Genomic DNA, 15,345 nt, shown 5'->3' with positions numbered 1-15,345 from the left:
CGCGCCGTGAAAGCAGCCAGCCGGAACTGATCGCTGAGCAGCGGGATGGGCTAGGCTGCCCGGGAGCTTCCGGTTGGCAGGTTACAAGCATGGCTACCTTCAGAACCTCCAACACACCTTCCCTCTCTTAACCCGGCTCTGGCTGGAAGGAACTCAGTTCCCAATGCCTGTCTGTCTCCACACAGTTGTCCTGTAGACAGCCTCCCCTCAACTAGATACCCAGGCCATAAATGTAAGAGCCAAGAATCACGGTTTAATGCGTTCTTTCAGGAGGAAGGTGAGCGGCTGGAAGGAAAGGGGAGGAAGTCGTGAAGGAGGGAGGGAACCAAGGAGAGAAGCGGGTAGGAAGGAAAGAGGCTAATTGCCCTCCACGGAAGCACAAACAGAATACCATCACCCTCAGCGGCCAACATGTTTACCCACCTGCCCTAGGCTGGCCTACAATATTCCAAGCATATCGTCTTCATAGTTCTTTTCATAGACCTTTCGTTTGTGCGTACTTATTGCCATATTGTAGATGAGCAAGGAGATGGGACTTTTTATCTCATTGGTGTGCCCTTAGCTTCCTCAAGAGAATGTTTGCAGGGTATGTGTTCTCGATCTTTAAAAGCTGGGAGGTAAAAATCCTGAGAAAATAAGTACCTAACGCGAAACCCTGGCAGAGCCTGGGGCTGACATTTGCAGAAGGTCTTGCCTCCTATTTGACTTCCCAAACTCGGTGAGAGAAGTAGGTATGTAAACCAAGCAGGCTCTACCTCCCGTGATGCTTAAATATACGGGCAGACTCCCCTGGCAAAGAGACGCGTGCAGTGTTTGCCTCGCAGAAGAAGGACTTGCCATGCCCACCGAACAAATGGCTGCTGCCTTGCAACTATAAAGATGATGGCCATGGTGCCCCTGGGTGCAAACAGAACTCATTTACTAGACAGAGGGTTGAGTAAGACAGAATCTCCCTGGGAGTCGCTGTGGCCCGCCGCCGCCGCCGTATACCCACACAGGACAGGAGCCCAAGCCGATGGAGATTCAGCCATTTGGTTTTATCACCTTCCTCTCCGCGGACATCCCCCGGGAAGAGGTCTTCAACAGAGTCATCCAGGACATCACTTCCTCTGACTTCTTTGGCTTCCTCCTCCCCGCTCTCTATTTTTGGAACAGCTGAAAGGTCAGGATGACCAGGTGTTGGTGACAGGAAGTCAGGGACTAGGAAGTAATTCCTGGAGCTTGTGCAACTCGGAACTCCTCACAGGCTCTGCTTTCAGTGAGTCTTACCAGAGTGGGAAGCAGCTAATCCCTCGACTCAGCCAAACCTATTTTGAATGCCAGAGGGCCACCAGCCCACACGCCATTCTCCACCTTATCGATTGTTGTTAGTGTTGTTCCCCAGTGGCAAGCCTCCTCTCCACTAAGGGAAGGTGTCGACAAGACAGATACCTGCAAACTTGGATTCTCTCAGCACTGAGTTCTGATCTGTCATTGTGGGACTCGCTGAGATATGACTTGGATATACCAGCCACATCTTTCCCACTCCCTAATCTGCCGTAAATTTTAAAAACAATCCAAATTTCAAGTAATCTGCCCTGTGGTCTTTCCTGTCTCTGTCTCCAGAAGTTGCTAGTGTGACTTAGCCCTGCACTGTCCAGGATGGCAAGCATAAGCCACACGTTTTTACTGTGTGTCTGAAATGCCTTGCCTAATTTAAGGTGTGGGTAAATGCTAAAAAGCAAAACAAAACAAAAAAAAAACCACACGTTTCAAAAATGAGATCTAAGGAAAAAATTTAAATATATCAATAATTTTTATATATAGAAATTATAAAATTTGGGGTATATTGGATTAATTAAAACATTCGTAAGTTAATTTCATCTGTTTCTTTTTACTTTTTTTGTGTGGCTTCTAGAAACTTCTAAGTTACAAACATGCTATATTTCTACTACACAGTGCTGGCCTAGACATTCCAATATCTCAGAGTCCAAATGATAGCAATTTATGTTTGAGAGAGAGCCAAAACCCTCCATCCAACCATGTGTTTGAGGTTTTGGCTGTAGAAAAACAGCCCCTGTCCATACTTCATCTCCCTTTCAGCCCACGCCCCATAGAACGCTCGCTGACTGGAGGCTGTCAGAAATACCATTGCTTCCACTGGCCTGCAATACCCACCACTCTTTCTAGGATAGAAGTGTGATTTTGTTTTAATTACCATCAAGAAAGTATCTGAACCCATAAAATGAATATGCTATGGTCAGTGCTCAGCACAGAGCCTCTCAACAGAGAAAAAGCAAGCTTCAATTTTTTTCTATCCCCCAGGAGACAAACATGGTCAGAGTCTTTACCCTGTTTTTTCAAGACAGCTTAGCTCTCCCTTGCTGATTCATATATTTGTCAAGAGATTACACTGTCAGATTAGGAGTCACATGCTGAGCTAACAACATTGTAAATGTTGGCTTTTGGAATAAGAAGCCACACAAAACTTGGTAATGGAAAAACCAAGGGTGATATGGTGTGGGGGTATTTGTACACTGGGTGAAGATGTATTGCTATGATTCATCTCATAAAGAGCTTTAAGTGGCCAATAGCTAGGCAGGAGGTTTAGACAGGACTTCCAGGCACAGAGAGAAAGTAGGAGGAAATAATTGAGGCACAGAGGAGACGCCAATGAGACACGAGAGGGAGTTGGACATACAGAATGAAAGAAAGGGGGGAAAAACACATGACAAACCATAGATTAATAGAAATGGGTTAATTTAAGTTGTAAGAGATACTTAAGAACAAGTCTAAGCTATAAGGTGAGCTTTCATAATTAATAAGAAGTCACCATGTCATTATTTGAGAGCTGGCTGGACAGTGAAAGACTTGTTACAGTGATAAAAGCAGAGAGAAGAGTATCCACAAATATCCTGGGAATTAAACCCAGGAGTCAGTCCCAGCTTTATTGGGGATAATAGCAGTGGTGTACTGTAAATGGACATTTTCTGTCCCAACTACCTGTTCCCTCAGCAACTGCTTCCCAAATTACCACACAGAGGCTTATATTAATTATAAATGCTCAGCCAATAGCTCAGGCTTACTACTAACTAGCTCTTACACTTAAGTTAATCTATAATTCTTATCTATGTTTAAACACGTGGCTTGGCACCTTTTCTCAATATGGCATTCTCATCTTTTTTCTCCAAGATTTTTGGCAACTCCCTGAATTCTCCTAGTCTGGCACTCAAGCTCTTCCTGACCAGCTATCAGCCAATCAGCTTTTTATTAGTAAATGAGAGTAATATATATTCATAGTGTAGAAAAGGATTCTTCCACAGCAGTGTACAAATCATGCCACACAAGATATGGATATTTGCTTTGGGTTGTTTGTTGTTTGTTTGGGGGTTGTTTTGTTTCTGACAAAAGAAAATCCATCCTTCAAAGGAACACAGATGGAATGCTTACTGGAATTCTAGAAAATCATTTGATAAATGTCACATGTATCTTGTCAGGAATGTTCAGAGAAACTTGCTGAAAGACAGACAGGGAGGTGGGCATGGTCTGGGCTAGGAAGCGCTGCTGCCCAGAGAAACTGAGTAGGCTGTGTGGGTCCAGAGGTGGGAGGGGCGGGGCCCTCTGGGGCCCTCCCTGAGTTTTGACACCTTCCACCATGTGTCCACAAGGTGACTCTACCCAGACCTTCAGCTCTTAATGAGTCTGAAAACTACAAGAATAAGTCAATAGCAAAAAATTTAACCATTAAACTCTTAAGGAACCACAAAGTAACCAACCACAAAGTAAGCCTAGACCTGTCCTAGATTTCACATGGTGGCTGTTGGCTGGGGTCACTCTTATCTCTAGTGAAAACTTCATCACATATAGTATATACCCCAAAAGCTTCTTCAGTGAACGGCACTTGTCTCTCCTGATGCTAAAACCAAGGTAAAAGTCAGCACAGGAAACTGCTCTGTTGTAGTTTCCTTATCAAGAGACGGGATATGCCCGTCTCTTTAATCCCAGGGAGACAGAGGCAGGAGGATATCTCCAAGTTTAACAGGGTCTACATAGTGAACTCAAGGCCAGCCAGAATCATATGGTAAGAGCCTGTCTCAGAGAGAAAGAAAAGGGGGAAGGAAGGAAGGGAGGAAAGGAGAAGGGAGGGATTTAGGGAGAGAGAGAAGGAAGGAGAGAGGGAGGGAGGGAAGAAAAGAAGAGAGAATATACATTAGCTAAAAATCTGCTCCATGGAATTTTAAGGATCTTTCAGACACATAGTCTAGTATATGTATTTTAAGGGTTTTGTTGGTTGATTGGTTTGGTTTGTTGAGATATAGTCCCACCTTGTAGTCCAGGCTATCCTTGATCCTCCTGCCCCAGGATCCCCCATACTTAGCCTACAGGCATGTACCGCTATGTCCAGAGATTTCTGTGTTTCACTGATGCTGTTGAGCAAATCTAAATCAGCTCATTGTTTCTGGGATGTGCCCTCTCCAACCCAGTCAGCCAGTTTATTTCCAGGGTTCAGTATCTGCCCCCACAGTGTTAGATGGGGACTGGGTGATAAGGGGACAGTACACACTCCTCTGTTGGAAAGTAGGCTCTGTAAGAAGTGCCGAAGGCTGGGTTTGAAGGAGAATTGAGTTCAGTGTTGGATCCTGTTCTGGACTACAGATCATGGAGCCCTCAGCATCTAAACCCTAGTCACAAGCATGAGCATTCACAGGATGGCTGTGACGAGAGTATGAGATGCAGAGACTCGGGGCTGAGAGGTTCCAAAGTGAAGATGAGACACCCAGTAATGTAGTATCATGGGAGCCTCATGGTGAGTTCTGAGGTACAGGTGGCCAATAGCGCAGCCAAAGGGGGAGGTAGCACAATGAAGTGTAAGGAAGGGATCGGAGATTCCTACTGGCTTCGGAAGCAGTCCTGTGGACAGAATAATCAATAAGCAGAAGCTACTAAGCTTAATACACTTTTACTATCAGCGAAACTTGAGACACAGACAACAAAGGGTTAATGCACAATAGCCTCTCCCAGCCTCTTCTCGGGGTTTTGACCTGTGTTGTGTAAGATGTCATCATTTGCTGGAAGCTGGGTGAATGGGACGCGAGAAATGTACTATTTTTTGTAACTTCTCATGAGTCAAAAATATTCCCTCTTTTATGCCCCACCACCGTCCCCACAGGCTCCTGGCTTCACCTGAGCAGAGACCCTCACTGTCCTGGGAGGGAAGAGTGGCTTTTTCTTCCCTCTAGAGCCTGCTCTTGCCTCAGTCTCCAAAGAGCTAGGGTCTCAGGCTGAACTGCGGCTGTTCGCAGGGCCTGAGATACAGAGATAGTTGCCAGGACCCCGAAGCAACCAACCAAGCTAAGCTCTTAAGAGGACTGAGTGCTGGCACTAGCTTACCCCTGGACGTGATGCTGAGCCGCTGTGACTTGGAGTCTCCGGAATTTGGGCATTCAGGGGCATCTAGGTGTCCCTTCCCACCACAGCTCATGGCCACAACCATTAACCAGGCTTCTTTCTGCCTTCTTTTCTTTTGTTTCCAGGATGCTTCCATTGCACACAGATTCCACATGATGAGAGAGAAACATCCTGAAAAATTCAACAGCAGGTAAGCGAGCATGCGAGCTGCTGGGGTGGCACCCCGCCCGCCAGGCACTGCCAGCCAGTGCGGCCTCCCACCTGCTACCACGGAAATGTCCTTGGCCTGGGTCGCCCGGGGACTTAGCTTTGCTGCCACGTTGCCGGAAGGAGGGTTTCCATTTCTAAGAAGAAAAAAAAAATGTCAGAAACCTGCTGCAGCCTGGTTGCCCGTCCCCTCCCGTTAGAACTGAGCAGAGGGAGGCGTCTGGGGATGGCATGGGTGGCAAGCAGCCTGCCCTTGGCCACCTGGAACCCCGCCAGGGACTCAGAGATTTCCCCTAAAAGCCCAGCTTCCCGCAGCAGCCCTCGGCTTGGGGAGAGCAGGGCTCTGCTGGGGTCTCAGATCCGGGGAGGTGCCAGCCTCCCTCGGACAGCAGAGGGCAGCAGCGAGGCAGGAGGGCACCGGGTGGCCTGGCATGGGAGCCCGCATGCCTGGAGACTGGGTTCAAACATGAAAGAAAGAGAAAACCAGATCAGTTGCAAGCGAACCCAAACCTGTCTTGCAAAGCGAGTGGAAATGACCAGAACGGAGATGTGACTGGCGTACAAGTAATCACTTGGAGTTGTCCACTTTTTTCATATCTCTCTCTCTCTCTCTCTCTCTCTCTCTCTCTCTCTCTCTCTCTCTCTCTCTCTCTCTCTCTCTCTCTGGCAAAGCCCCATCCAACTCTGTCCTCTCCTGTACTATTTCAAGATCACCATTGGTATCCACGCCTAGCCTCAGGCAGATGGAGAACAGTGGGGTGATAATTCGGACTTGATCCTTGAACGTAAAGGGATGGTCATGTATTTAGCCCGCAGAATTCTCCTCAAAGCAGAAGTTAGAGCGTTATTTGAGGACATTCACTTACAGCCCAGCTCCTGACTCCACAGCCCGGGAGCTTACCCAGGGCGAGGCTGGACACAGTGAAGTAATGTCAAAGCAGGAATCAGACCGTGCGCAGCTGAACTGCTTTAGGGTTGCATTCCGTCTCACTCAGACCCTGGGCCCACAACTCACTACAAGCACGTGCTGCCAGCCCCTGATACTGTAGTCACACCTGACATGCCACCCCTTCCTCGGCCTTCGTCCCTCCCGTACAAGCACACAATCACCACCCTTAAACCGCTGTACATGTCTTGTCACACCATTTACATTGAAGAGTCCTATTTACACTGGAAAAGTGGGAAAACGTTAGGATTTTTTTTTAATGTCAAATATCAATCTGTTAACGAGAGGAAAAGATGGCAGGCACAAAACCCAAGTTCTGTTATGCCCAACGCTTTGTGATCTTTGATACGATGGCTGAAACTAACAAGACCCGGCCCGGGTTGAGCTTGCGCACTGAGCATGCGTGTAGCGTAGGCTCCGGTGGAAGGAGCTGGTGTAGGGGCCAGGGGAACCTTTCTCTCCCTCAGCAAGGCTGAGAATTCCCCTGAGTCCAGACTTCCTCACACCAGGTCAGTTTATATGTCAGTTTTGAAGCCTTTCTTGTTACTTCAAGTCTTTTTCCGAGGTGGCCTTGTACTCCACTGCTGGGTTGGACAGGATGTAGGTGGTGGGTGGCCTTTTTGAGAATAACTGCTTTGGGGTACTTTTCATTGTGTTCCAATCGGGGCTCTGGTCATACAGGGCAAAACTTCTGTTTCAGCTCGTTTCTTCTGTGGTGTTCTAAGATGCTGTGTGTCTACATCTCCACATTCCCCTCTGTGTCTGCGGACCTGGACTGGCACGTTGTCACTGTTACTGACCCTACCAGCGCTGAGCATCGTCCTCTTGGTGCCTGACTTCCCTTCCCTGTAGAAGTGGTGCTCATAAGGGAACAGAGGGCCGCTCTTGATGACCCACGTAGGCTGAGTGGAGGTTTGCTGCACCTCAGGAGAGGACCTGATTTGGACCTATTGGCAGGAGACTGCCTCTTTCCCACACAAATAGTCTAAATTTCATCCTCATCCTCTTGTTCTTCCTCTCCAGAAAGAATCAAGCCCAAACCCTCTCTTCTCCCAGAAAGGCAGATGCTTGTCCCAGCAGAATAGCAGCCTCGGGATAGCTTTTTGAAAAACACTCCTGCCCATCCTACAGACTTTCAGGGTCTTCTTTACACACATACTCAAGTGTATGTGTCTGGAAAGATACCCTACGCCTGTGAAATCCATGGGTTCTACCCATCCATCCATCCATCCATCCATCCATCCATCCATCCATCCATCCATCCTTTCATTCACTCACTCACTTCCTCAGCAACATCTTTTGAAAATATACTGCAGACCACACACCATTCTGTAGGGCTTTGGGACAGATGGCCCGTCACTTACTGCCCCCTGCTGGAAACAGTCTGAAAAGCAAGCATGCATACCGGTGTGTGAGAAGCGATGTGTAGAGGGGACCTAAGAGAACAAAAAGCAAGAGCTGGGATCTGGGCAGGGAGAGTGTGGGTTTTTTGTTTGTTTGTTTTTTGTGGGTTGTGTGTGTGTGTGTGTGTGTGTGTGTGTGTGTGTGTGTGTGTGTGTGGTTTCTTTCTTTCTTTCTTTCTTTTTTTGTTTGTTTGTTTGGTTTTTCAAGACAGGGTTTCTCTGTGTAGCTTTGTGTCACCACTGCCCGGCAAGGAGACTGTTCTAATGACAGGGATGCCCTGCCCAGGTTAGAGAAATCAAGAATATATTTTACAACTTCATTAAAAAAAAAACCAGAAGGGGCAATGCCCAGAGAAGGAAGGAGAAGCATCGGAAGATGAAGCGTGAGAGCCCTGTCCTGGGGAGGAAGCAGTCCTCCTCCCTCTGGGCGGCTGTTGCATGAACTCTTGCCATGGAAAGAAAGGTGTCTCTGTCATTTTAGAGACTAAGGAAGCAGAAGACAAAGTTTCTCCCTATTCCAAAAGTTGAGACTGAATGAAGAGCATCAGGAAAACCACATTATTAAGTCCAATTAGAATGACAGACGGGGGGGGGAGGCGGTGGATCATAACATGCACCTGGAGTGTCAAGCACGGAGGAATTCGTCACGACCTTCAGAATGTTTTCCCTTCTCAACTCCCCAAATCCCATTTACAGGGCAGCTCCTAGATTTGGTGGGGTTCAAGCCTCGTGGTTCACCTGGTAGAGATGGCAGGCGTATGGATTTGAATTTACGTCTGTGTGCTTGCTTGAGAAGTGAAGTTGTTCAGAGGGAGCCCCTGTTTTCCAAAGCCGCCGGCCTTTTCCTCTGGAGAACTTCGGGTCTTCCATCTCGCTTGCTTGCTTGCCTGCCTGTCTCCAAAACACCCAGGAGTATTCAATTTGTCCACCGAGGAGGCAGGCAAGCAGCCATTTTCCCTAGGCTTCCGTATTTAGCATTCGAGATGGTTTTAAAGAGGCAGGTGGCTGTTGCCATGGTTACCTCCATTACACCAGCAGCTAAACTTAGGAAGGGCCACAAGGGATAGGAAAAAAGCCTGGTACCCAGGATTTGAAAATGTAAACGATATTATCAAACAAAGCTTCATTTTACTGGGCTGAACTTAAGTTCTTCAAAGAGCGGTTGCTGCTTGGCTACAAGCCTTTAGCATTAATGCCTAAGACTGGCCCCTCAGGGATAGATAACCTTGAGGCTAAATATAGGGAGTTGTAATTGGTCTGTTGGTTTGGTTTTGTTTTCAGCAACAGAGGGATAGTCAGGGCTGGACTTGCCCAGGAAACCTGAACTTTCACATTGCTAGTCTGCTTGGGGGCTATTCTAGTAATTCAAGGCTCCAAAGGCTTCGGGGGTTCGGAGACATTTTGAAATTGTACCAAAAATACTCGTGTGTGTGTGTGTGTGTGTGTGTGTGTGTGTGTGTGTGTGTGTGTATCCTAAGAGACATCAAATTATGACTCAATTGTTGAGGTTTCTTAATTCTTCCCCCCAGTGATCTCTCTATACTAGTTGTTGCCAGGGAAAGTGGTAGTTGTATGAAGCCAGTGTTCTCTCCAGTGGGATAACTCTGTTAATGGAACACAAGCCAGACCCAAGGAGGTGGTGGTGTGAGCCATCTTAGTCCAGCTAGGCCCCTCCTACCACCTAGTTGTTGGTGTGTTTATTATTTGTTCCTGATTTAGCAATGTTAGGAAAATTATTGTCACCCTGTCGGCATAAAGGACACAGAGTTTTAGCTCTACTGAAATTCTAATATGTTAGAAAGTGTTCTGGTGTAAGTGAGACATGCTCACTGACTTTAAGAAATTCATACTCTCGCTAGACATGGTGGCACACACCCTTGATCCCAGCATTGGGGAGACAGAGACATGGGGGTCTCTGAGGTTGAAGCCAGCCTGATCTATGAGTTCCAGAACAGCCAGGTTTCTGTAAAATAAAAGGAAAGATATTCATAGTCTAGCAAAGAAGGGAAAATAATCCTCAAAATTTGTTTACAAAATTATCTTTGAACAAAAGGAATTTACATTTAGTAAGCCATTGGAAGTCCATTCATAAGTAGACTGTGTTTTGAGTATGGAATTCAAAACTAAAATAAAGAATTATGATTCATTTTGAGCTCCTGTTAGACACCAAGTAGTTAACTAGGTATTTTATAATATAATAAACGATTTAACTCTCAACCTTACAACACAAGTGTTGTCATTTTTGAATTGTGATTCTGTGTGATGAGGAAGCAGCCTGGGAGAAAGTGATAGACATCTTTTAAGCAGTGAGCTTGATTTCTAAACTACCTCTAAACTCCAGAGTTCAAGCCCCGACATCTCATCCTCATTTGTACAGATCACTGTTCCAGTGTTTCCAAAGCCTTCTCCTAGGCGCTTTATACATGATCCCACTCGGTGTTCATTATAATATATAAGGGGAGTGCTTTTGTTCCCATTTTAGAGACAAAGAAACCAAGGCTAAGGATGATGGTGACATTGTGTGCTTATCCACTTTTGTGAATTGTCTCGGTGGGAAAAAAAAATACTCTTGTTGGGTTAGGAAGGGAGTACAGGGACATCACCCCTTTTTATCTCCTATAATCTAAGTCTTCTCCCTGTTTCACTGTCCACAGCAAGAAGCAAGACTGGCCATGGAATTTGTATGACTCTGGGCAAAATTAAAACATACAGTCTCTTGTTTAAAAACTAAGAAGTTTGTGAGAAAGCATTAAACTAAACCAAGACCCTTCCTAAGTGCAGAGCCTGGAATAACTGCACAGATCTTATGCTTATGAGGTGGCCGTGGCAAGAGAGATGAATTCATTAAAAGGCACATTGGTCCAGATCACAGAGTAGACCATCTGCAAAAGAGGTAAAAGAACAAGAAGATTTGAACTCAGGAGGACAGAAAATCTCAATTTTTTAAAGGGATCGTGGTCAGTGTTCACAGATGAGGAAAGAACCCTGCCCAGGTCTTCTGGGTAGCCAACCACAGTCCTCGCAAATTTTCCAGACTGTGTCTGTGAAGTTTTGTGTATCTGAAATCTATTCCTTAAAGACGCCCAATGCTGCTGTCAGTGAGCATCCAGAAAGAGTCTCACTGTGGAGGTTTTCATTCCTGCTTGGGAACTCTGAGCACAGGAGGAATGTGTCATGTAAACCTGTTGAGTGTCATCCACTTGAGCATGTCTCTCAGCAACTGAGACTGGAGTTACTTCCTGTCAGGCCCTTCAAAGGGCTCACATCAGTGCTGCCAGTGACTGACCACCTTTCCTAAAAGCCCTCAGATAGTTAGCAGGCTCTGGAGGGTCGGCTTCCCTGGATCCAGGACCAGGGAGCTGACGAGGGGTTCCCCAGAAACCTTAATGTAGCTTGAGTCTTTCGAAGGTTAGAACATACATTGCAAAGCAGTAAGTGCCTGGTAGATATTTATAGAAGGAGGCAACAGGGCTTAGCCCAAGCTGGCATCAGAATCTGGCTCTGCTGCTTACCGGCTGTGTGACCTTGGGCAAGAAAGTTAATCTCTTTAATCCTTTGCTTCCTCCCTTGAAAGTCGCAAGGTTGCTAGAAGCAGTGGCGAAGTCCTTCTGTGGTGCACAGTTCAAGTTCAACAATATTTGCTGTTGAACGTCACTAGTCGGTAAGCCTGAGGACTAAGTATGTCATAAATCACCGATAAGTATTGACAACGAATGAGTATCTTTGATGGAGTACCAAGTGAGGTGCGCTTCTCATGCGATCTTTGTTACAGAGACAGTATCCTCAAACTGAGAAGTTGGGGGAAACTAAAAATTGTGTAAAATCTGACCACTGGGAAGACAGTATTAATTCAGCAGGGTTGGGCTGAGTTGGATTGAGCTCTCCTGGACTAGAGTTGTGGAGAAAAATTCCTTCCATGAGGCGCTATGAGGCAGAGTTTGGGGTCTGAGTACCAGACGTTCCAAGACCAAAAGCTGAAGGCTGGGTTAAGGCAGGGAGTCAAGACTCCAAGCCAGACATGGCAGTGGGAAGAGCAGGGTGGGAGAGGGGGAGGGGGAGGGGAGGGTGCAGGACAGATGCCAGGTGCTCCTGGAATGCTTAGTGCTCGCCAGCTGAGGCCATGAAGAGCACAGCTGGTGGAGAGGCAGGTGGCCCCGGCAGTCAGATGCTCATCGATGATGCTCATCGATGATGCTCGTTCTCCTCACTCCCACTCTCACCTTCCCCACTCCCCAGCCTTAGCTGAACACTGAGACGGTAGGTGAGAGCACACAACACAGACTAACACACTCCGTGCACACATTCTGAAAGTGCAAGGGTCGCCTCTCCTGATTGCCTGCGGCATGGCCCACATTTACACCACTCACATCATGAACTCCTTTATCTAAAAGTGAAACCATTCTGTCATTCTTTCGGGAACCCTGTGAACACCCCCCAAATTGCAGTCTACCTGTTTGGCTTTAACAGCAGCAAACATGAATTCAAATTCCCGGCAGTGGGAGTCCAGTGCCCTGAATTGGCCTTTGCCTTCTCCCCGATATTCAGTACCTCAAGAGAGGTACTCAGTGGGCCAAACTGTCTGCTGCTGTTCCCCCCTACCCCCCCACCCCCGGTATGTAAGATGTTGTTTTCAAATATTTAGAATCTGGAAAAGCCCCACATGAAATTGGTTGTGGTGTTTTCTATTTTTATTCTTATTCCTGTGGGTATTCTGTAAAGGAAATAAAACCCTTACGCTTCATTCCATCTTTAAAAGCCAGCCATGGTCAATGGGGTCTTTTTCTAACTATATCCTTCTGGTGACCTTTCCTGTGCTTCTCCATTACACTTACAAGGAGATTCAGTGAACTGTTCAAAGCTCCCAGTCTCCCCCACAGCAAGGTCAAGAGACTGGCAGCGTGTGTCCCAGTCCAAAGTCTCAATTCCACTTTGCCGTGTAACCTAGCATCGTCACAGTTCTGGGGTTAGGGCACCGACATCTTCAGCATTATTCTGCCTTCTGCACGTCTGTGACCTTAGGGGAGCACTCTGAGGTCTCGGTAGGGAAGTGTATCTAAAGTGCTTACCGTGGAGTCTGGCACAACAACTGCAGCAGCTCTTTTTAGAACTGTTCTCACTACCAGGGTAGACCCTGGAGCAGATGGAGGTCATGTGGGCTGACTCAGAACCCTCGCTTCTCTGAGGTGGATGGGTAGATCTCTGGTGGTCTCACAGTGAGTCATCAGGCTCGAAACATTTGGCGCGTGCTTTCTCTTGATTTAAAACAATCTTCCACAAAATATCAACCTATTTTTCATCATACACTTCAGTAACACATCACACAGTGTTTTCTATAGTACCTTGTGTTATTAGTGCAAATCATTCGGAAAGCAAACAAACACTTAAAGGGAAAGAAACCAGTGCTCAGACATGCTTGCAGCATGCTGGTGCATTTTGGCAGCTCATTTGACAGACATGTCATGGAACTCAGGTGATACCTGTTTTTAGAAAGTTAAATGAACTACTTTCTAAATATTTTTCTTTAGACAAAGGGTTCGAGCACACTGTAGAAAAATAAATCATGCCATTCCCATCCCAGGAAATCCGATGCTCTCCACATCTACTTCCTCTCAGCATTTTCCCTGTGCGGCTTGATTTCCTTGAGATCCCACTGTATATACTGATTTAGAACATTATTCCATTATTACAGTGGCAATAAATGTCATCTCAGAAGCACTTATAGGCTGTGAAAGGAAAATTGTGAAAAGCGGATGATCAGAGTAAGTTTATCCAAAGTGGGCATTTGATTAATATTTTTCAATTAAAAAAATCACAATTGTTTTTTTGAGTCGATATGAGAGCTTTAGAAATATTATTCAAGTCCCTTTGCAATTGAAGTAATTCTCTGGCATGCTGTGCAGTTCTTCTTCTGTGAAGAATAAATAAAAGCTGAAAAGGTCTTAATTCTCTCAGTTCCAGGCCCTCTGTGGTTTTGCTGTGTCTCGGGAGGACCCATTTCTGTTTATTCATCAGGGGCAGTAAGAGGTTGCTGTCCAAACCACACAGTGGTCAACTTTTTTAGTATGAGTGACCATGAGAGCATGTAATAAGTGCTCAGAAGATGGTCTGGGGACTCAATAGTAGCCATCGCTGTGGAGGACTCTGGAACACGTGGTTTTAACTGGCATGGTTGTCCAAGTGTAAGACAAATGTTGTCAACTCATTTTACAGAGAAATCTGAAGGTCAGAAGAAGTACCATACTAGTCACAGTGAATAGGGGAAGGTGCCCAAGACCTACTAGTCAAGTCACAGTGAATAGGGGAAGGTGCCCAAGACCTACTAGTCAAGTCACAGTGAACAGCAGAAGGTGCCCAAGACCTGCTAGTGAAGGGGAGTAGGGAAGGTTACCAAGACCTACTACCCAAGGGGAATAGGGGAAGGTGTCCAAGACCTACTACCCACAGGGAATGGGGGAAGGTTCCCAAGACCTACTAGTCAAGTCACAGTGAATAAGGGAGGGTGCCCAAGACCTACTACTCAAGGGGAAGGCTCCCAAGACCTACTAGTCAAGGGGTAGGGTGAGGGTGCTGTGCATTAAAACCATGCCTGTCTAACTTCACAGTCTCATAGGTCTGACCACTCTTCTATGATTCCATGTACCCAGTTTGCCAGTGTGGCCAGCCAAGAAAAGCAGTCAAAACAGAGCACAGAGACGCCCCAGAGCCCACTAAAGGACTGTATGAAAACCATAACAAAGCACACTCATTTCCCTAGAGAGAACCAATGAGTGCATTGAGAATAGGCTTCAAGGAAAGGGTTCACAACAGGAAACTCTTCATCTCAGCTCAAGAGACAATGGGAGAGCAGAAGGAGGGTTTACTATTTGGGGTAGGAAGACAAAAATTTTGGTCTAGAACCATACCAAAGCCTGAGATGAGATACTGAGAAAAGCTGTGGAATCTCTTGCAAGCATTCCCAAAAGCAGAGTTCTTGATTCATCTAGGATGATAAACACATCATCAGGCTATGTTCACTGCACCATCAAGCCACACCACATGGGAGTCCCTCCCGACACACTGGGACTGACAAGCGTGTCATGGCCAAGACCCCTCCCATCTTGTCCTGCTTAACTCCCGGTGGCACTAAGTTGTCCTTTCAAGCCATCCTGCTGCCCTCCCCCTCAGCCCCACCCAAAAGCTGCCCACTTGTCTCCTTGACATGACGAGGTTGTTATCTGGTGTCACCGCACCAAGAGTTTCCTGCCAGAGCCCATGTTCCATTTCATAGGACCTTAAGCTCTCTTGCTTTTTACACCAAATTCTTTCTCCCCAAGCATCAGTGCCACCCCTTATTGTCACACTCTCGGTCTCTCACCTTCCTGCTACACCTGCCCTGTCCTCTTCTCCTCGGCTAGTATGACA

General features: G+C 46.6%; 1 protein-coding gene across 3 annotated transcripts in view; it reads left to right on the top strand.

Moving 5' to 3' along the window:
• Positions 1 to 15,345, top strand: part of Dgkg (diacylglycerol kinase gamma) — a 209,540-nt gene that overhangs the window by 119,219 nt on the left and 74,976 nt on the right. For all 3 annotated transcript variants that reach the window (XM_006985051.4, XM_016003621.3, XM_076548617.1), the window contains one exon: positions 5,514 to 5,578. In XM_006985051.4, the coding sequence (XP_006985113.1) occupies positions 5,514 to 5,578 (65 nt within the window). The remainder of the gene's footprint in view (positions 1 to 5,513; positions 5,579 to 15,345) is intronic.

This window comes from Peromyscus maniculatus, chromosome 12, assembly GCF_049852395.1.
Source record: "Peromyscus maniculatus bairdii isolate BWxNUB_F1_BW_parent chromosome 12, HU_Pman_BW_mat_3.1, whole genome shotgun sequence".
In the NCBI taxonomy this organism is placed as follows: Eukaryota; Metazoa; Chordata; class Mammalia; order Rodentia; family Cricetidae; genus Peromyscus; species Peromyscus maniculatus.
The sequence above is the reverse complement of the archived record's forward strand: the minus strand, read 5'-3'. Positions and strand labels throughout refer to the sequence as shown.